General features: G+C 38.1%; 1 protein-coding gene across 1 annotated transcript in view; it reads right to left on the reverse strand.

Moving 5' to 3' along the window:
* NRXN3 (neurexin 3) overlaps positions 1 to 22,752 on the reverse strand; it is a 751,638-nt gene that overhangs the window by 542,427 nt on the left and 186,459 nt on the right. Inside the window, exon 8 of the mRNA XM_053944975.1 lies at positions 592 to 711. Within this exon, the coding sequence (XP_053800950.1) occupies positions 592 to 711 (120 nt within the window). The remainder of the gene's footprint in view (positions 1 to 591; positions 712 to 22,752) is intronic.

A 22,752-nucleotide genomic window follows, 5' to 3' on the forward strand; every position in this document is an offset into this window, starting at 1 on the left:
TTCTTCTGGAGGGCTCTGAACCACACACACAAGAACTTGGGAAATAAAAAAAAAAAAAAAAAAAAAAAGAATGTCCTAGGTTATTATTAAACTACAAAAAATAAAATTAAAAAAAAATAGCAGCAGAGACATAAATCTGTGCTTTGTAACACATGTACTTCCTGCAGGTTTATCATCAAGGAAAAGTTTGTGCAGAGGAACGGTCCAGAGAGCCTTGGCCTTGCTTCCACAGCATTGGAAACCATCACACGTGCAACTCAGGAATGGAGTGTATTCAGTCTACCTCAGAAAGAGCCTGGACCAAGAGAAAGTTCTGCTGAACCCCTCTACAGTCTGAGATAAGTACATGCTTATCTGTCTCCTAAACCTGTATCTCAGGTCGTTACAGTTGTCACAGAAGTTTCTGGTGCTGGCTAAGAAGTCTCTCAGACCTGAACATTCATTTTCAACATAGTAACATAAAATAAAACATGATTGGTAACAGGGAGGGGTGGGAGGAGAGATACACAGAAGAACAGGGAGGAGGAGCATAATGGCAAAGACTAGAAACCGAGACACAGTGATCAAAAAACACTGATACATCACACTTACCCTCAGCAACATCATCATCCACGATCAGCTTGAGGCTCTTTCCTCGCCGCACCACGCGGACAGTGTGCCACTCATTGTCATTGAGTTTCTGCCCAGCATAAAGAGTTTCAGGTCCCTTGCCTGGGAAGGGTGATAGGTGCAGCAGTTAAAGCCAGACCCACAATTGCTTTAGTACTTTCTCAGTGGGAAAAGTAATGAAAATCAACTTGGTGTGATACAGACCAGTAGAGCGTACAGGTATAAAACAACCTCTAATCAACCCTCACATCTACAATTCCCAGCTTAGGGAATCACAAACCCTTCTACTCAGTCAGGTACCTTCCTCCACAGAGCCCTAAAGTCACATGCATTTAAAATGGGTAGAAATCTCTCTTGTGCTATGGTATTAATTTCCAAACATCACACTGCACAGCACACTACAGTAATAGGAAAACAAGTTGATGACTGAAATGTCTCTAAAGTGGATCCATTACAGTAGCATTTTGCTCTCCTAAGAATCTGGATTTACAACATCCCCAAGGTACTTGGGATTCTTTTCAAAGTTAAACACACTGGTCTTTCAACACTTCAGTATCAAACACCAGGTTGGTTTCAGTCTCAAAAAAACCCAAAAACAAAAACCCCACAAACCCCCCCCAAAAAACAATAAAAAAAAAACCCTCACAGAACTTCATACCCCACCTTTATAAATAATTTTAAAAAAATATATAATCTCAAAGAAAACCATTCACCAACCTCACTGATTGCTTTAAGGTTCTTTGGCAAAGCAGCCTAGATTTGAGGTGCTTACTTCACCCCTTGGATATCAGTCAAAAGAGAAAGACATGTCTTCTCCAAAAGGTTCTCCAAAAAGTTATACCACAGTTGTCCTTGCAAACAATGCTCCTGGGAAAACAGCATTAGTGCTACCCATATTTGTCTAGTTTTGCTCACCCATCACAGTTGACAGGCAATTACTTAAAAAAATTAATTGTTCAGATTACAGGACCGGAACACCTCACTCATGTCAAATGGTAAGTGAAATTGAATAATGGTGTGTGCTAAATTAAAAGCATCTATCCTCATTTCAGTACAGTACTAAAGTGGGGGGGGTTGATCCAGATATACCAGAAAATGTAGAATGAGCACAGCCAAAGTTGTTGCACACCAGCCTGGACCCACTGCCCAAACTGGCAAAAGGGAAACCCAAGAAAAAAAAAAAAAAAACAATGAGAGATATTGAACATATGAACAGAGGTGGGATAGGGACAGTGAGGCACTGCTACAGCTCATCGTACTGCACTGGTAAAACTAATGTCAGATAGTCCACAGCCCACAGGATGCACAGTGCCTAATGAGCAGCATTACTGTAATTGCTTCTCACCCAAGAACGAACATGGGCAAAGAAGACGGTGTCTCATTCAGCTAGGATTCTATATGTCATAGAGGAATTCTTCAGAAGGAGAACAAAGCAAAATAAATATTCTGCTACTCTTTTTAAAAAAAAAAATCATGCAGTTCATGCTAATAAAAAAAAAGGAGATTAATACCTTTTTCAAATAAAGACCATTGCCGGACAATTTTACCATAAACTAAGATGAGAAAAATGTTTTTCTAGTGATCTGAAAGGTAAGAGTCATTCTTGGATTAAAAGGATGGGGAATCGTATATTGAAGTTACAGAGAATAACTCCTTAGCAGGAGAAACCCATAACTTCTGGTGTCCCTCATCCATGTGTCAAAGTTACACACCACACATATAATCAGCTGAACAAGGCAGTTAGATCATGGCCAGAAAGTTTAAGATTTTAGGCTCCAGACAAGCAAATCTCTAAGAATCCAAGAAAGTTATGCTAGATTTACCTCAGTAAGTACATTTTATCCTAAAAGAGAATTCACAAAATTATATCTCTGTCTAGATAAACAACGAAATTATTGTCTACATCAAAATACACAACACCAGTCACTATACTTCTACACAGCCACTTCCCAGGTAGGAAGATGAAGGAGGTCACCTGGAACTGTGTGTTTATTTAATGCTGTCTGAAAGCAGGGGAAAGGGGGGAGGGGTAGCAAATGCTTTCTAAAAAAACCAATCTTTTCCACATACCCATTAGAGCTCTGGAGGGCTCAGCCAAGAGAAATAGCCAGGTGTGCTGAATTCTGCTCAGCTGACAATGCAATGCTTTCTATGCAACAGCTCTGTGTCCAGCATGGTTGAGTAACTCAGTTGCTGTCCTTCTAGATCCCATTTTTCAACCCTAGCCTGACAAAACAGGGATCAGCTAAAACAGTCTGGGGTTTGGCTTGTCTTGATGCCCACTGTAGCACTTTCAAAACAAAACTGTGACACCAACAGAAGTTATATGAATATATTCTTAGGAAAATGTAGCTTAACCAATTCACAAATAAATGAATAGAAAGTTCCAGCATTCCTACGTTTTCCAAAAGAATAAGGTTGTCTACTTAGAAGTAATTGGTTAATAGATTGTGCTAAAAATTTGAAAATTAGGCACTGCAGATATGAATTACTTTATTACTTAAGTCCATGTCTTGATCAGCCAGTTTTATATTTGATCAGTAGAAACCAAAAAATAAGTTTTAATACTTTTGTTCACTTACCACCCTCCCTTTTGCAAAAATGGGCATTGGCTTCTTTTAGTAGGGTTACCCAAATAACACTATATACAAAAATTCAATACATGAGCATGCTTAAGAGCATTCAGATAAGTTTTTCAAACCAAACATATATGATGTTAAAATAAAGTATAAAACAAACATTATTTTACTCTATTTAAACTGGTTCATTTTCAGATGTTTTCAAGACATTTATGCAGCAGTGGGCTGACCTGAAAAAACAGCAAAATTGTATCACCATTTTTCAGCTGAGTGTGCAAATAAATTGCTGCTCTTTGTATAAGCTCCCATTGAATTCTAAGTAGTTCCAAGAACTGTGTATGGAGGGACTTTAACATCTGGATATCAAAATTAATTTCATTAAGCATGATTACTACACGTGCCATTACTATACAGACATTTACGTGTGATCAATTTTTAAACAAGGACTTGAAGATTCCTAATCCAACAGTTGCTTATGCTGGGAAAAATAGAAAGGAAATAGGCCATGTGTTCCTGCATCATAACATGTTCTTAGGGACATGCATTGTCCCTAAGAACAATCTCCTGCCAGGCATTTCTGTGGTCTTATGTTTTGCAGTTTTATGGTTTTTCCTCCTTTCAAGCTATCTGCACCTACATCATTCTTCAAAAAGGACAACAGACATATGAGGAAGCAAAACAGAAGATCAAATGGACAGAGAAAGAAATCTAGAGATTTGTATCTTCCCTTTGTATAACATTCTTTTATGATAAAAGACAAGAAAAGGCAAACAAGGAACTCTTGTAGCAATGAACGGCACACCTGGAAACACTTTCTATTTATAATACTTTGGGCCACTGGGCATTAGGTAATTTTGACAACTTATTTCTTTTTATGTATGAAAAGAGTAAAGGACAACATAACAGTAAACAGAACAAGAAAGTTTTTACTGTTGCAATAACTTAACTATTAAGCTGACAGAGCCTCACTCCTGTTGGCATCTCTGATCGTCTTGGTCATTCCATCCCCTTTCCTAATTCTGTCTGAGGAACTGTGTATTGTATGGAATTGATCAGCACGTTTCCTTTTTCCAACTCAAATGAGGCAGGCTAGTGAATATTCCTTCTATGCTTTGCAGTGGCAAATACTACTTAATCAGAAGCAAAAATATCTGTCTCTCAGCCATCCCCAAATTCTGGACATGAGTTCAGCTGCAGTTCAGGCTTCTTGAACAAATACTATTTGATTCAGCTACAGTGACTCCTCATTCTCCCATGAATTCTCCAACACCTACTCAAACTTTTATGCACATTGTTCATAAAAAAAGTTAGTATATGCTTTCAAACATGGAAGAACTCCATCCAATCTGCCCAGAGTGTCCCAAACATTATATATCTATCAAAGGTGCACTGCTGCTAATTAATAGCTTGGCTCAAATAAACTATATAAAAGTGCCAAGAATACATATGCCAAAGTATAAAGAATCAATAAGCAGATCATGCCTTCTAAAAATGCCAAGTTGCTTTCCATGTGCTCCCCAAGAACTCGCTTGTTCAGAACAAACAATTGGTCAGAGGCATGCAGTTCTGGCAATACCTCTGAAAATGCACTTCTTATTCACCCTCAATGGCTAACAGCACATGAAAATTTCCTCTATGAGATAAAGGAGAAAGAGGGTTAATCCCCTCTGCAGTTTCTCACAGGTGGATCAAAAAGTGTGCTTTTACTTTGGTGCAGGCTGTCAGCATCTGATCCATTTATAAGATTAAAATGACTTGGAGGAAACCAGGCTATCTTTATCATTGCATGTCCTATCCAACACTACAGAAGTGAAACACTGAAGTCTACAGATGCACGAGAGCTGAACAGAAGGGACGTTGCCATATTGATGAGAATGGACAAGGTGCTTCCCTCAGTACAATTACAATGATAAATAATTCTACAGTGATACTAATGATTTTCAAAGACCCTCAATAATGATAAGGTTTTCCCTGCTTTTTCTTTTTCACTAAAATCCTTAGCTACCACCTCAGATTTTTTCAGTGGAAAGATGAATTTTTGTGTGTCTTTTATACAGGGCAACATCCTATCACAATGCCATTAGCATTCCAAGGAAAAGAGGGGCTGGGAAGGGGAAGTTTCTTTGCCCCCTCACTCCACCTTTTTTTTCATTTGTGATGGAGGAAGGGCATGGGTTGTTTTTACTTACACCTTTATATAATGACCAGAGAAGTTGTGGTTTGCTGTATAAAATGTGTACACAGAGATTTGTGAAACATGACAATGAACCACAAGATCTCAAAAAAGGAAGAAATGGGTGCAAGGACAAAGATGCTGGCAATTTTTCACACACCTTTGTGGCTTCCTGATATGCAATAAGTTCCTACAAAGCACAGGTCAAATATCAAAACACAAGAATGGCTCAAAAGCAGAGCTGGCAGCTTTTCTGAAAATCAGCAACTTTCAATCTTGGTTAAACACAAACCACTTGTGTAAATTTTGTTGTTTCTTTCAGGCAGCACTAGTATGGACAAAGTGTTTTAGGACAGTCTTTTCTTTGCCCAGAACTTGCTGTTCAACACCAGGAGCATTGTTAATTGCTAAGAAACAAGTGGCAACCCCAGACATTGCAGATATTTATCTAGATACCCCAGTCAAATCAATCTATATTCTCATACACACACACTTGTTTTGCTCATATACAGGCTTTAGAATTCCTCTTTTCAAGAAAATGTTGGCTGCCAACAAGGAATAAGCAGTTGAATTCCCCTACAGGTACTCAGTATCTTCACTGGGAGCCTTACCTGCAGCAGTCTGTCCATTTCCTCAAGGAACGGGATCATGTCCATGTACTACCCCACAAGTTTAAACAAAACATAGCATGCACTTAAGAAACAACCTTTCTGTGAGGCATGCTAAAAACTTTTATGTTTACAGCTTTACACAGTGGCTTTACTGTGAAAAGTCAATAAAGTTGAGATGATTTACATCAGCCTACCCAGAAGCAAAGTTTAATTATTCACATCCATTCAGCAGTAAAAAGCACATACACAAAGTCCTTTAAACATCCACAGAGTCAATTAGCCTCACAAGTGCAAGTAAGAATTCCCTGAAACACCCAGACTAATAAAGTGCAGGGAATTAAGCCCAGCAACTAACTCAAAAGTAGCAAGACCACCCTACTAGATCTCTAAAACATACCCTGATCTCCATATAAACATGACAAAAAATAAGCTAGGTGTAATTTTTTTGTATACAAACTATTTTAATTTTTTAAACCCTTATTAAAAAAAAAAAAAAAAAAAAAAAAAAAACCAAAACCAAACCCAACAAAACAAAACATAGTTCCTTGCTTTTGCTATAAATACATATATCACCATACTGAATAACTGTTATTTTCACTTCAGACACCCTGGCCAATCAGGTTGTAATAAGGTTGAGCACAGATTCAGGCATCATTCAACACAGTTGCAGCTTTTCATAAAGCTCTGAAACAAAACTTAGTGCAGAAACTAAGTTGCATGTCTTTCAGGTGACATGAATATAACTTGTGATTAAGAACAGGGAGATAATTTGATTGCATATATCATACAGGTCACACATGGCACAAACTGCAGTTATATGGAGGTTTTTCCATCAAAGATAGTTGGTTATGCTCCTTGTTTACTCCAATTTCACTGCTGCTGAATTTTAATGCCTTAGACACTACATTGTGTATCAAGAGCAAAATAATTTTTAACAGAAAAATGTTCGTGTTAATAGAAATTTGATCTCCTCAAAAGGGTTTAAATAGGAATTTTAATGAAAGGATATTTCATTTCACCCAAAAATAATTTTATTCTGATTTAGAAAACATCCAAAATATTTCAACTTCAAGCTAAATGAAAAAAAATCCACTATTTAAAAATAAAATTAAGCATTATTATCTATTCAAGATAATCTTAATTTTTAATGGTACTAGATGGTTTCCCATTTTTATTGAGAGAGCTTTTTCCACTTTTAAGGAAAGGCATTTTATTTTATAGTCATAATCAGGGAGGAGGTCAAAAAAGGACACAGAAGTATGTAAAATAACCTCAAGTATTCATGCTTTTAAAATTAAGATTTACAAGAGTTTAATTAAATTAACTTCAAAGTGATTTCAGTCACACTGACTCTATGTTTGTTTTCAGATAAGGCTGTCATATGAACCACTTCACATTTGCCTAATGCCTTAAACTGCTGTTCCTAACAGATCAGGGCAACAAAAGCTTCAGCGTTGGTATACTGAGGAATGTAGAAGCTGCTGTATTGTGACTCATCTACAGCTTGCCTAAGGAATTATTTGTACACACTGGATTGTCACAGAGCAAAGATCAAGACTACTCCTGGTGTAAGTGGAGCAGCCAGGCAATCACAGGAGCAGCATCTACGGCAGGGAGCACCACTAGAGGGAAACCACATTCACTGAAGCTGCTGCTTAGACAGTGTTATGTGAGTACGAAGGAGTTACAGTACTCAATGCTGCTTTTCAGAGTTTCACCCACTGATATATTTTGCTTTGAAGATGATTCTACCCCAGCAATTAATAAAACAACTCTAGAACTTCAACCCTGTTTTGTCTCCATAATAGCAACTACCCATTGATTTCAGGTATATTTGTTTAATGGGTATAATTTGTCATCCAAGAAATTAGTATATGCAGAAATTACAAATATGGAGAAACTCATGAAGTTTTACCATAAGAGAGAGTTTTAAAGTAACCATTATAGCAACAATTATGCATAGACTTTAGCACACCACAACAGTAACAAAGAGGAGAAGACATTTTATTTAAAGGAAGCTTTACATTTTATTAGCTTTCCAGTGATGCAGTAAAATCAAAGCAAGATGAAGGAGTGAAAAAGCTAGAGATTTAATTCTTCTCTTTATTCCTGTGTAGATACAATAATAGAGATACCAAATCCAAACAGCTTCACACTAATCCTATTGATGTACCTTACTTGAAGCATAGACAGATTATGTTACCAACAGTAAGACCACTAAAGTTTCTCTTCCTGTTTAGTTTCAAATCTCTCCATAAACACTACAAAGCAAGTGGATTAATCATGATGATAGTGAGAAGAAGATACTGGCGATGAGGCTGAGACAACTGGAGTGGACCATATTTATTAAACAGACACACATACAGCAGCAATGAAATAATTTGACTGCTAACTGCCTGGATGAGATTCAAACCACTTAGATGGGAAAAAATTATTAATCAAATGTATGCGTCTTTAAACCAAGAATTGACCCCTCTCCCTCACACACCTTCACGAAGGTCTTTGCTTTTGCTATGTTACTAAGTACCAGGAAGGAGTAAGCTGGAAAAGCTGCCATTAAGTGAGAGTTCCCATGCTCTAAATGCCTCTATTACTTAATTTGAAAGGATTCTTTGAATTCTGCATTGATATGATTCTTAATGTAGAGAGGAGGTTTTGTGCCTTTTAAAAGTATTATAGTAGAAACTTCTCTTCTAAATCTGCAAAGCAAGGCGATCAGAAAGATGAATAAACCATACAGTACATGGCAATACAGCACCTTATGGTAATTGCACATGTGTCTTTCAGAAAAGGATCTGAGACCATTTCCTAACAACAGGAGAGCGTCTTTGTCCCCCTCTTTCAAAGCACAGAAAATAACACCAAGGAAAGGGTCTCCTCTTCCCAAAGGCACATTTGGCAGTTGAACAGAGAAACAAAGCTGAGTCAGAGAAACAAAAAGCTCCTTGAAGCTCCAGTCCCAAATATTGCATTAAGGGTTTTTTTGCTCTTTTTTTAATGACCTTTAGAACACACTGCACAGTCCTCACCAACAGCATAGCAATAGAAGAGAAGACAGTCCTGGTACCAACACTTCTTTATCCAGATATGAAGGGCAAAGAACAACATAATCACATATTCAAAGAACCTAAACTTTTCTCTCAATTAAAGTACCTTTCCCTGTGGCACCTGGGTGCCCGAGGTGTTACAAAGGCACACAGACTTACACCTTCATTGTTCCTAGGAATATGACATGAACTAGCTTCAGCCTCCCTCTAAGAGCATAACAGCATCACAGAAATTATGTCTAAATGATTACAGAGCCAGCAGGATTCCAGTCTTCTGCAGGGGCTACAAAACACTGCATATGCCCTTTAGGTTTGGCTCTCTTTTTACTACCTCCATTCTGAAGGGTGTCACTCTTTTTTATGATCTTTGGAGTTTCTTAACTTGCATATTAACCAGTATGAATAAGTCTACTGGGAACCCCAGGTGTCTTGCTAGGGGGAACATCAAAATGCATAGAAATCATACTATTAATAAGTACAAACAGCAAACAAAATTTGCAAGTGGAGATCCTTTGTCTTCAGATATTACAGGCAAGTTATGTGTGCATAACTGGTAATGCACATTGGTCCTCCCTGCTTGAAATGAGATGGATGGTAAGTGGTACTTGGACCTAACATGGAAGTCTTTTTATTTCACTTAAGGAGCTATTGAGGAAGGATCAAATGCTTCTGGAAAGCTGAGGGATCAGTAGTGCAGACTGGAGTGTTTAATGCTAAAGGCATTTAAAAGCTTACCTGCCTCAAAGAGTGACAGAATAGACACCTCAGCTGCTGTTACTTTTTGAAGAGCCATTGACTATTCTCCCATTTCTTAAATAGGAATGGTTAGCACAAGATAGTGACCATTTGCAACACAGATGATATTATTGTGACTGAAATTTTCCCTGATATTTAATAACTACAGCATTGGTATATTTTTAACCTATTTAGATAAACCACATTTCCAGGTCACATAGCAGAAAACAAGTACAATCCAATAAAAACACTTCATAGGGAAATTCTACTGAACTGAATCTACCTATACAAGGAGTAGAGCCGTAGAAGACTGTCTCCAAATGCCCCCTTATCCTTTCTCTTCTTGAGCTGCAAGTACTTCCTTTTGGTTAATATCCTCTAAGCTTTTAATTTTCTTCCTAGTATTTGCAGAATTCCTTATTTATACAGGACACTACAAGACTGATGCAACCTCAAAGTTTTAGGAGGCAAAATGTGGACAGAGCTGTGTTGCCAGCAAAAGCTTGGACCCTCTTGTCTAGCTGCAAATAATTTGTTTAATGACACTTAACCCTTCTATTTCCAAAAACCTTTCAGCAGTAATCACAATGCATACTCCCAAAATAACTGGGACCCTGCTAGCAGAAACCCACCTCAGTGATAGCAACAAGATTAGTATCCACTGATGAAAATCTTCCTCAGGTGCTTTACAGACACCACCAATCTCCAGTCTCCTGATCTCAAAGACTGCTTGCTTTCTACCTAAACTGAGAAACCCAGATGAGAAAGACAAGTGGTGTGTAGACCTACAGGCAAGAGCCTCCTTATTTAACTTAAGGAGCTATCAAGGAAGGATCACAGGCTTCTGGAAAGCTGAGGGATCAGATGTGCAGACTGAAGGATAGTTGAGGATTTACAGATAAAGATGACATCTGAGGCAAATATCGAGAACTCCTTTGAAATTCAGATTTTAAAAGTCACAGCTTTCATGTCAGCTAAGAAGCATGTAAAGCAAAAAAAAAAATGCCCTGGGAGAAGAAGAGAAGAAGAGGGAATTATAAAGTTAAGTACATAATTTTAAATATATCCATATCTCTCTGTCCTCAGTGCTCCCAATAGCAGACAGTGTAGGATCCAAATTGATGCCTCCCTCTTCTCAAGAGGATGCCATACCTCTTGAGTTACTCCATTTCATATGTATGCCTTCATAAAAGTCCTCTGTGCTTCATATAATATCTACATGTAATCCCAATATTGTTAAGATTAGATAGGAGTACACCAGGTAATTAATTGTAAGGAGTCATCCTAAAGCAGCAACATACCAGGAGAAAGAGAAAAGAGAAACAAAGCAGATCTCTTCCCACAGAAAGTAGACTTACTCCTGGAAAGGTACCACCAGCATTTGGGGATCTTCCTTTGGTGCTCAACACAGAGAAAAGTTAATGATCACTTTAAAAAGGCCTCTGACAGCAACATCAGCATACAAACTGAACACAAGGAAGGAAAGTGGTGACTTTACAGACCCTGAGCTCAACTGATGTCTGTGTATCTTCATCAGCCATCTTGTTTACAATCAAGGTTTATCAGTCCTTGTGCATCACATTTAAAATAGTAGGAAAAATTTTTAAAGAAATTTAAAAAAATCTGGTTGTATGGGATTACATATTAGGTCAAGCTCTTTCAAAGACATTTTAAGCAATAAGGTTGCTTGACTATCAAGTAATAGCATATATGCTGACCTCTGGCTAAGTTGTAAAAACTGTAGAATTTGATTAATGACATAAGCTGGTCACAAACATCTCTCTATAACATCTAACTCTTTCCATTTCCCATGGAAAGCTTAGTGATGAGCATACTTGGTTTTCCATTGCAAGTTTGAAAATACATCCTTTTCTTCTGAGAAAAGGTTAATTTTTATGTTGCCTTTTCAAAGACTCAAAAAAACCCCAAACCCACAAAACTTCAACACAACCTTTTTCTCCCTCTCCAGCTGCCTGTTAAAAAAAGAGGTAGCAATTGTTACAAGGATGGGTAGATTTTACACACCTCTCTCCCCACAATGTCTCTTTCTAGCTAGTGAACAGCTGGTGTGCTGCAATGCTCATCAAACCAATATTTCTCTAATTTCTATCATTCACAGGAGCACTTCAAAAATGAATCTGTGCATGTTTAGAAAGCATTCAGATTCTATGCTGAACAAATGCTGCAAAACTACTAGCATTTATACAGTCCATACCATTAGCAAACACAATTTTAATACTATCACAGCAGCAGAACATTTACAGATTCTTTTTAAAATGTGGATCTTCAGATTCTACAGTCAGTGCAAGATGGATACCAGAGCAAGTAGAAGAGACCCTCAAGTCCCATGGGTCAATCAGTTGAGGAAACTTGATTCCCAGGACAGCACCAGACTGCTAATACAGGCCACGATACAAATGATTGGTACAATGATACAGCACATGAGTTTTAAGCTCTCTATAGTTCCCACAATTTCAAGGGGAATAAGCACTCCTCTCAAGAAGGGTTTTGGCTGGGGGGAGGCGTTGGGTTTTTTGTTTTGTTTTAAAACACAAAAGGATAAGGCATTTCAGGATCACATATTAAGAATCACTGCAGAATCAGTCAGGAGAAACAAATGCCATCACTTAGCTCATCACACCCCCAAAAACATTAATGATGTAGTGAAGTAAGGGCTTGATGGAATATTCAAAGCAATAGCCAAGCCTGGAAAATGAGGATTAGACCTCAGCAGACTCCTGTTTCTAAATCTTTAAAGTACTGGTTCTTCAGAAGTCAGGTTTTCATAGAAATGAATATTTTTATCTGCAAGTGTTACATTAGCCTGATGTCACTAAGGTCTTCTAAAACAATGCACTGGGTAACACTCTGTAGGACCACAGGTCAAGTTTGGCATTGTTTTTTTTTTTTTTCCTTTTGGTTTATTTGTTTGTTCTGCTTTTTTTATTTGCTTAGCCTGTATTGCTACTGGATGCTTTAGATAACTGATTGCAAACTACTCCCTCTTACTGGTTTGTGAGCTTTTATCAAGTGTAACATTTCCATCCAAAGGACTGGATGGCTTCTTGGAAACCTGAATTGCTTGAGTGACAAGCAATTATCCCCGGTTAGCAGCCTAGGTTTATCTCTGGATGGTTAAACAGCCCCACCTCTGGGCTGAACTCCCGTTTGCTAGGAAGAGGCCTCAGGGTTACCCTCTCACTTCTTCTTTTATTTACTTTTTTTTTTAAGGAAGAGATGGAAACTAGTTCTGACCCTTTTCCATGGCAAAGACTAATTAACGGTATCTCCAACTGACAGCAGTTCAGTTTTAACAAATGCATGTGCACAAATTCAATGGCAGCTTGATTTTCAGAGGTGCTGAAAGGAAGCTATAAAGCACATCAGTCCAGAAAATCAGATAAACTGGTATACAAATTCAAAGTCTCAGTAAACGGTAGAGCAATTTTACAGGAAGGGATGTATTTATAGATGCGTCATCTCTCATTCATTCCCAAATCCAGTTTTAAAAGTTGCTAAACATTTGTTCGGTGCAAAGCATGCTTAATAGCAAATTGGTAGCTGAAGTTTTACCTATAAACCAAGCCATTTGTACAAGCCTGCAGGCAACAGGGTCACATTCACTGGGTCTCTTAATGTCACTGTCGCAATTTCACGCAGGTACGGAGGAAAAAAAATGTGCCAAGTACTATTGAGATAAGTTGGAATTAAGGAATTTCTAATTTCTCACTCAACATCACTAGCATCACAAAGCAAAACAGCTTTTAGTTTTATACCAATGCTGCCTTTAATGAGGTGTCAAATACAGACACATGGTTTCACGCAAGGAACAATTAAAAGACTATTTCTATCAGAATACCAATCTAGGACAACCATCTGGATCAGCAAATTTACTCTTTTATATTTATAGTCAAATATAAGGTAACGCCACATAATCAAAAATTATGCAAAGAATGTCTGCTCTCTCACCAGCACAAAGAAATATCCCTTCAGCATTTAAATAAATGCAATGGAGAAATTCACCTTTTCTGTGACTTTTCTGTAAGCCACATCTGATTATCTGCTGAAGAATGCTCCCTGTTAGAACAGAAATAGCACGTCAGACTATGCCATTAAGATGAACATTAATACTATAGGCAAACACGTTTGCAGAACAAGAACTGGACCATGGAAATGCTGCCACAGCACAGATCACATTTGACATCCAGGAAATAAAATAAAAGGAGGCATTTTGGTTCACTGAACAAACTGACAACATCAGCAGAAGAAAAATAAAATTATTTCATGCCAATTGGAAAACGTCCTTGGTTTCTGGACCAAAAATTGCCCTGTGAAAGCAACCCAAATAATGTTCTGCATGGAGATATTTTTTTAATTCAAAACCAAATAGGGCTGAAGTATTCACATTATGCCTTCTTTGCTCTGGTATTCAATGGTGAGGCCAGGCCTCCAAAGTTTCTGACATATATAAATAAATTCATGGGATGAGAAAGGCTGCACCCAAACGTACTGAGGGAGCCAGCCATAGTCCATGAATGAACACCTTCAATTACCTTTGAAAGGCTGCAGTCACAGAAGGAGATCTCAAAGTGACAAATATATTTTTAAAAGCTGGCCTTGTTTTATGCAGGGAGTTGGACCACAGACCTCCAGAGACCACTTTCCAATCTAAGTTTTCTATGAAAACATTTTATTTCACTGGCAACCAGACATTTTTGGAATATAAATAATTTTTGAATAAGTTAAACATTGAGACATTGTGAAAAATGAAAAATCAAAATATTTTTATATTAAATGTCATAATATTTTTATGTTTCCCATTTCTTTTTTCATAAATACTTGCCAAGTTCAAACTAAATTGACAAATAGATGCAGTCAACATAAATCTGCGCATTTCAGCTAATAAACTGTTCAAATGAAAACACTTAATCTAGTTGTACTTGGCAGCAATACTACTCCTGGAAAAAAACAAAACATTTGTGAGAAAAACCTTCATTCAGAAAAAAAAGTATATAAAATTAATAACCTCAGGCAAAGCCTATAGACTAATGTCCCTATTTATAAATATTTATTAATATAAAGCATTGACCAACATAGAAAAAACTATTCTTAGCATCAGACATGAAAACAGCTGACCCCAAGTCTGTATCTAAAAACTCAGGTCTGTGAACTCAAGCTGACCAGCACCTCTGCTGTACCATCAGCAGTGATGCTCTGAACACACTGATGGCAGCTGCCTTTTACATCAAAGTTATTCTTTTGGACTGCACTCTTAAGATGGTACAGATGCTTACAGTATGATCCTTTACAGAATGATCCCTAGGGAAACAGGCAGATTTTGCATATAAGTATCAGTTGGGAGAGTTCGCCCTCATCAAAATGATTTTGATTCTTTTTATCTTCATAGTGAGAGATTTGTCAAAAATGCTTCCTACACTCCTCATCTGTGTTCATGGCAGAGATAGCTCCTATAGCCAAACCACTGACATCACAGCAAGGCAACATGAAGGAAATCAAGCCTGCCCTGAATAGGGAATCATTCTAAGTCAACCCCATTCTCTCTGGGTGCCTCTCATCACAGCAGTGATTCAGTTCAGGCCCTCTTCAGTCACAGTTATTAGACATGAACAGAGCAATCCCCAGGGCCCCTCAGCAGCAGGAAGCCTGGACACCTCCACTTCTCCATATGCTCCCACAGAGAGGGAAATGGGCTGTATCTCCAGTGCACCTGATCTGACAGCTTTCCTCTGAAAAACTAAAAAAAAGCATGCAGACACATTTCTCCTGCAGCCCTCTCACCCTGAACAAACACTGGGAACGAGTTTTAAAGTCAGACTGCAAGATTGTGCAAAGAAACACCTGAATCTCCTTACCAAGGTTTTTTTTTGTGGCCATTTTCAATTTCTTTCCTGACAGTGTGAACGCCTTTATTAACATAACATGATTTATGCAAATAACCACAGCTAGCATAGGAGGCACTTATTTTGTTATGCCCAGAATTTACAGGCATTAAAGGAAAGATAATTATTTCTGTCTGGCTGCAAAATTGCCACTAATGTTACACAAACACTTCTCTGGCTTTAGGCCAGAGCCCCTGCTATGCATGCATCATATATCCAGTTAACATCCAGTTTTGGGAGAGCAAGGTCTACAGCTAAACTAATTCTTGGAATAGGACTGGCACCACCTTTTGTCATTGGCCTTTGTGGTGAAATTGTATCATAAGGCTGGCAGCCTGGTTTTCATTAATACAAAGATTTCTGCTAGCCACCACTCTGAAACAAAGGAAGCTTCTGCACAGGTGTGGGAAGGCATGGTGAGGAGATGCAAAGCAAAAGTTTATTTTCCCAATGTTCTGATCCTGAAAATTTCTCTTCCTTCTCTGGTGTTTGCATACCTTCTGTCCATATGGACAACACAGTGGATGTGAAACAGAACTGCAACAGGCCAGGAAAGTCCTGCCTTGCAGCCTCTCTCATTCAGAAATGACAGAGACCAGACTGAAGCAGTAAAGCACCTCAGCAAATGACTACAGATCGGCAAGGCTCAGAGAGGCTTTAATTTCATTGTGAACCTTTAAAATATTAAAAATATTTGAGAACAATATTTGCATTTATAACAACTTACATATCTGTGAAACTTAATCATAGATAGCTTTACAATGGAAAAACAGGTCAAGAATTTCTTGCAAAGAAATGCAGACTGTAACTAGGACAAAAGAAAACCTTGAAAATATACAGATAAGAATCTCTGCTTTCACTAACACTTTCATGTGGAATGACACTCAGCCAATCCCATATAGAATATGAATCAGCTTGATGTTGGCCACTTAAACAGCTTTCTAGCTACCACCTAAGTACACCAAATGCTAAGAAATTAATCACCACCAATTATATTCCATGTTAACAACTATCAGAATCTGTCAATTATCTTGAAATTTCAAATTATTTTACCATTTTCTTTCCACTTTCTCCACTCACCTATCCTGTCAAATGAATTAAATGCATCAAATAATAAGAGGGAAAAGATGTATTTCTAAAGGCTTAGAGGGAAAAACCTCAACATTACAAATAGACTGCAAGAGCCCTTGGGAACATTCAAAATGTATTCAAACTTGCAAAACTGAACAAACACCCAGAGTTATTTCCAGCTGACACCTTACACTATCCTGTCACAACAGATATATAACAGATATAAGAAGAAATGACCTCAAAGAGCTTTAAACTTAAATAGCCACAGACTAAACAAGAGACATTTCTCTTTTTCTTACAGAAGCATTACAGAACTGAGAGGTAGAAGAGTCTGAAGTCCTCACACTCATACTTCTCTGGATATAACAGATTAACAGTTTTTTCCTACATTACAGCAATATTTAGAGACATCTTGCAAAATATTATGCCTCTCTGTAATGGGTGTTTATCAAAAGTAAATGGCTGTTTATCAGTCTAAGCACAAGTAGCTTATTTCTCAAGTGCCATCAGTGTTATATTTCTCCACAGATAATGTCTGGTAACCTCAAGGTATGTTTAGGCAACATTATAACTATGATGGCGAAGAAATAACTCTAACATGTTGGGAGTTTCCACACATTCTGGATTATCTCTTTCTTGACTTCTCCTCTAATCCCTGACAGTTGTTGTGGAAAACAAGGAGGAATCTGGTTCAAAAATAATTTCTCTCATTGACTCCATGTCACTTTCACTTTACACTACGTATCTGACTCTTTCCCTGCAAGATTCCTGAGGAATCACAAGTTTTACCATGCTAAGAAAGCCTGACTAGGAAAGCAACTACTTGCAATGGTGCAAACATAAGCTTAGTGCACACATGCAACTCTGGGAAGGCCATGTAGATCTGCAAGAGCCAGATTGTCCTCAATTTATGTATTGCTGGAACTAAATTAATCCCATCTGTAGTATCTTTGTGATCCAGGAGTACTAATCTTGCCAGGAATGAGTGAATTAGCTAGGAAACACAAGTTTAAATGAAAGTACTTCCTAGAACAGCCTACTCTACAAGTAACACAAGTGAGCTGGTGGTAAATAGTACTCAAGACATCTGATGTTCCCTAGATTGCTGTGCTTCTTATTACGCCTTCTTCAGCTACTTACTTCAGCTACAGTTAGCCAGCCAGCCTTACCTTAGCCTCTATAGAAAATGGGAGATCTCCCTGATAAAAATTAAAAGTAGTGTCTGCTCAGCAGTAAACACAGCCCAAATATCTTGTATTCATAAGCAGTTCAAAAATTCATATGAAAAGAAGTACAATATAAACTTGCATTAGAACTTCCCAATCAACTATCTGAAAACTATCTGAAAAATGAAGTCTTCTGCTACCCCACCCAATGCCTCTCTTCTTCACCTAGAAAAAGTCTGTATGCAGAATAAGTTATGAAAGATAAATCTGCTAGTCAAAAAAACTCAGAAATCAGTAATATGACAAGGAGAAAAAATGAAACCCCAATTGCCAAAAAATCCTGTGTCCACAGATCCCTTGCATTCAAGGCCAGAAGTAGAATCTCGGACACCTCCAATGTCATCGACTGCCACAAAGTCCTAAGGGAAGAGATACAGTCTTAAAGAGCCAGGATCTAACAATTGCAGAAGTTTGAGGATAGCACTTTGGAAGACACTTTGGAAATAAAGGGAGATAGGTATCACTATGAAGTTCAGAGGCAATTCTGCAACCCGGAGGAGCCACTGGTATGAATTACAGTTGAAATGACCCAGAACAAATAGAAAGGCTTCAACATTTTGACTAAACATAGGTGATTTATATGCACTACATGGGCAGCCAGGAGGAACTGAGAAGTTACAAGCTGAAGAAAAGGTTTGTAACAGCCAAATCCGTCTATTAAGAAGGTGGCTTTTCTTCAAGCATCCTCCCCAGCTTGCTAAAATTCAAGCAAATCTTCTTTGCTTAGCATCTGATTTTGTCAGGGCACAGGAATGAAAGCTGCTTCTACCTAATACACCCACACAAATTGAAAATTTTTGTAAAACCTGGAGAGTTCTGCCAAGACTTGTATGTTAAACTGATGTAATTGTGATGCTTTGCGTAACAATTTAGAAACTCGTTCAATCATAGCAAATAAGTCTGGTAAGACTGACACATATGATCAGGCATTACTGTCCACAGTTCACGTTAACTAAATACACTTAGTGTATTCAGGGATTTCATAAATCAGTGATAAAGTAAAATGCTTACAATTTGGACAAGTCAAGTCATTCCATGACTGAGTACACACGATGAAGACTTGCAAAGAGGAAATGACTGAAAGTGTCTACTTTGACCAAAATTCACAATAATTCACTTTCAACATTTATCATAAACATAGAACAGAGTAGAAAATGCAGTATTTTTAATTCATTTATGGTTTGAATAACCATGTCAATAAACTCCTTATTTGCAGATCTAAAAATGCCTGAAATGCTTACCTTCACTGAGAAAGACAACCAAAGACCCTTTGGTTTTTTTGTTCTGGTTTTGGGGTTTTTGTGGGTTTTTTGGTTTTGTTTGTTTCAGGCATTTTTCTTCTGATATCTTCACTTTCATTTAATACCTTTCCACACTTTTGGTATATCACACTTTTTGTCCTAACAATGTTGCATAACTTTAGAAAAGCTAAGCTTGCCTCTGGTATGTTTATCCCAACAAATGTAAGAGCAGTATTGTGTGCTATTACCAAAGATTTTCTCACAGAACGGCCAAAGCACAAAATTTCCAGTTGGTTCTAGAACTGTGATTGTCAACCCTGTTTCAAGATATGCTCCTTGACAGCTCCCAGCATCCTTTCATCATTTTTATGTGATGTTTACATCCAGTCCTCTAAATTTAATCTCTTACATTACCATTATGTTCTACTTTGATTAGATTTTTCTCTAATAGTAATAGCAAGGTACTTGCATAACTGTTGTATAAATGTGATGAGTTCCTTATGAGAAAGCAAAACTGTATAATTTTACTGGAGCTGCAAGGCATGTTCTCTCAGCTGCTTATCTCCAATTCCACAGGTAATCATCCAAATGCTGCAGAGGATTCTGCTTGCAAGGCTCTGCCACTTCTCACAAAGCTGCGTGCGTGTAGCACTTGATCTCACACCATAGCAACTGACAGTAATGGTGTCAAGAGAGAGAACTTTGGTATCTGTCTTTAAGGTGTTGAATAGTCTTTTGATGACATAAGGGTGGAAATCACAAGTTGGTGGGTTTTTTAGTGATATTCAAAACTTCCTTGGATAAGGCTCTGCAGACTGACCTAATTAAACCTACTTCACATAACACCCCAGATGAATGGCTCAGGATATCCCTTTAGAGTTAAATTACTCAGAATTCTCTTATCTTGTCTCCTAGAATCATAGAATGGTTTGGTTGGAAGGGGCCTTAAAAATCATCTAGTTCCAATCTCCCTGGCATGGGCAGGGACACCTTCCACAAGACCAGGTTGCTCAGAGCTCCACCCAACCTGGCCTTGAACACTTCCAGGCATGAGGCACCCACAGCTTTTGTGGTCAACCTATTCCACTGTCTTACCACCCTCACAGTAAAGAATTTTGTTCCTAATATCCAATCTAAATCTATTGTGTTTCAGCTTAGAGCCATTCTCCCTTCTATCAGTATGTGCCCTTGTAAAAAGTCCCTGACATCCCCAGGCTCCTTCAGACACTGGAAGGCCACAATTAGCTCACCCCTAAGCCTTCTCTTCTTTAGAGTGAACAGACTCAATTCTCTCAGCCTTTTCCCACAAGAGTGGTGTTCCAGCCCTGTAACCATCTTCATGACCCTCCTCTGGACTTGCTCCCAACAAGTGCATGTCCTTCCTGTGGTGAGGCTCTAAGAGTTGGACACAGAACTCTAATAAAACTGGGGTCTCCACAGAGTAGAACAGAGTGGCCCTGCTGGCCACACTTCTTTGGATGCAGCCCAGCTTGGCTTTCTGGGCTGTGAGCACACATTGCTGGGTCACATACAGCCTCTCACTCACCAGCACCTCCAAGTCTTCAGCAGGGCTGATCTCGATCTGCTCATCCTCAAACTCTGTTGAGCCTGGGGTTTGCCCTAACCCAGGCACAGCACCATGCATGTATAAGAACGGCTTGGCCTGGCTAGAACACAACTCCCAGTCACCCAAGGCTAAAATGTTTTTAAGAAAAAAATAAAGATAATCTGGATGACTAATGAGAAGCTGGAAATCAGGAGAGACACAATAAGTTAGCAGATGGACAGATAAAAGATGAGATGATACACTGAAATAGAAAGTGGTATAGAATGACATATTAAACTAGAACAAAGGAGAACATGCCCACAGCATGAACAATTACTGTAAGAAACAATAAAGATAGGCTTTGAGGTACAAAAGAGATACAGAATAGGTGACAGGAAAAAAGACTACATAATTTGAAAAGACCCTAGGGAATAAAACAGCTGAAAGACTGCTAAAAATAATGTTTTGCTAGATACATGGTCCAACATGATATTTGAAGAGGAAGGGGAAAAAAAAAAAAGGACAAACACAAAGAGGTAGAAAATTGCTTTTTTTAAAGCACAAAGCTGAGGAAGAAAAACAAACTGCAGGCCTTCATGCTGAAAATAGCATTCACAAGTAACCTCCAGCTTTTCTTCTACAGAAAATGTTTCAGAGTGTCAAACAACAAAGGAAAGTATGACAAGCAGCATCCTGGGCATTTCAAGGCAGGTCCACAAAGCACAGCTCAATGTTCAATCAGCTCTCAGATGGAAATACTGCCCTCACACTCGCATACAGTACAGCCAAGTCACTGTAACCTTCTCACATGTACAGGAGCAGCTGAAGAACAACTAAATATTCAGAATCTGCATTATCACAAGCATGTATATTTTATTGGAATGAGGAATGAAAGAGAAGGCTGTACAGAGAAGACTAACATGTAGTTATAATCCTGTATTAACTGCTGCATTTGACAATACTTGCAAGGATTTAAATACTTGGATATTTATATGAAAACTGTAGACAGACCAACTTGTTTTCCTAGGTACACACTTGAGAAAACTCAATAGAAATAAAGTAACTATAGTTTTTGCTTGGGTGGTAACTTCTTTTGGCCCCTTTCACAAAAGAGCTAGATGAAAAATACATTTAAATCCCCTATAACTCCTGTTCTTTTTCCACAAACTACCCAGTCATGAATCCATCTTCAGCACTTGCAGAACATAAGTCATTCTACTGAACTCTTCTGAAACACAGTAGGCCTCTTCACAGCAGTCTAAGCAAAAATACCATATTGGAGTTGGAATCAAGCTCCAATTTCAGTGAAGTTGCATTCAGGCTTAATTGGCCTCAATATCTCTCTCACAAACATGATGAAATGACACAGCAACTGCAGTCACTGCAGCACAATGCCACAGAGAACCATGTAGGATATACCTTGCCCAGAACTCATCTGTCCTGTTAGTGATGTTCATTGTGAATTCTGTGGCTTCTCTAATAGAAATGTAGATGTGTTGACTTCTTGGGCCACAAAGATCTAGGCAATAAAAATAATGGGAGAAAAAATAGCAATGATTTTCCCACTATAAAATAGCCCACTATTGCTATATTTTATATTTGTCATAGGGAAACCATATTGAATGTACTCCAGAATGTGAGTGGACTCACCATGGCACAGATAACTCATGAAGAACAGACAGTGTGCTCGCTTAATTTACTTCACTAATAAACCAGTGAGAGGCTTCCTTTAGAGTATTATATATGGAGGTAGAATAATAACAACATAAATTGGATTGCACTTCAGGAGACAAAAATAAATAAGAAGTCACTCTCTGGGACTGCTACAAAATTAACATAAAACCAACAATATCAACATTGAAATTAAGTGTTGGACTGCTACCATATTATTGAAGAGGAGTCACAATAGAATGGTGTTTGAAATTTAAGACATAAGCTGATTTTAATTACGAAGACTCTTCAGCACCCAAAGCTTTCAAGTCAGGCAAACACCTTGGGAATGCCATGAAGCTGA

This window comes from Vidua chalybeata, chromosome 6 (genome assembly GCF_026979565.1).
Source record: "Vidua chalybeata isolate OUT-0048 chromosome 6, bVidCha1 merged haplotype, whole genome shotgun sequence".
NCBI classification, from domain to species: Eukaryota; Metazoa; Chordata; class Aves; order Passeriformes; family Viduidae; genus Vidua; species Vidua chalybeata.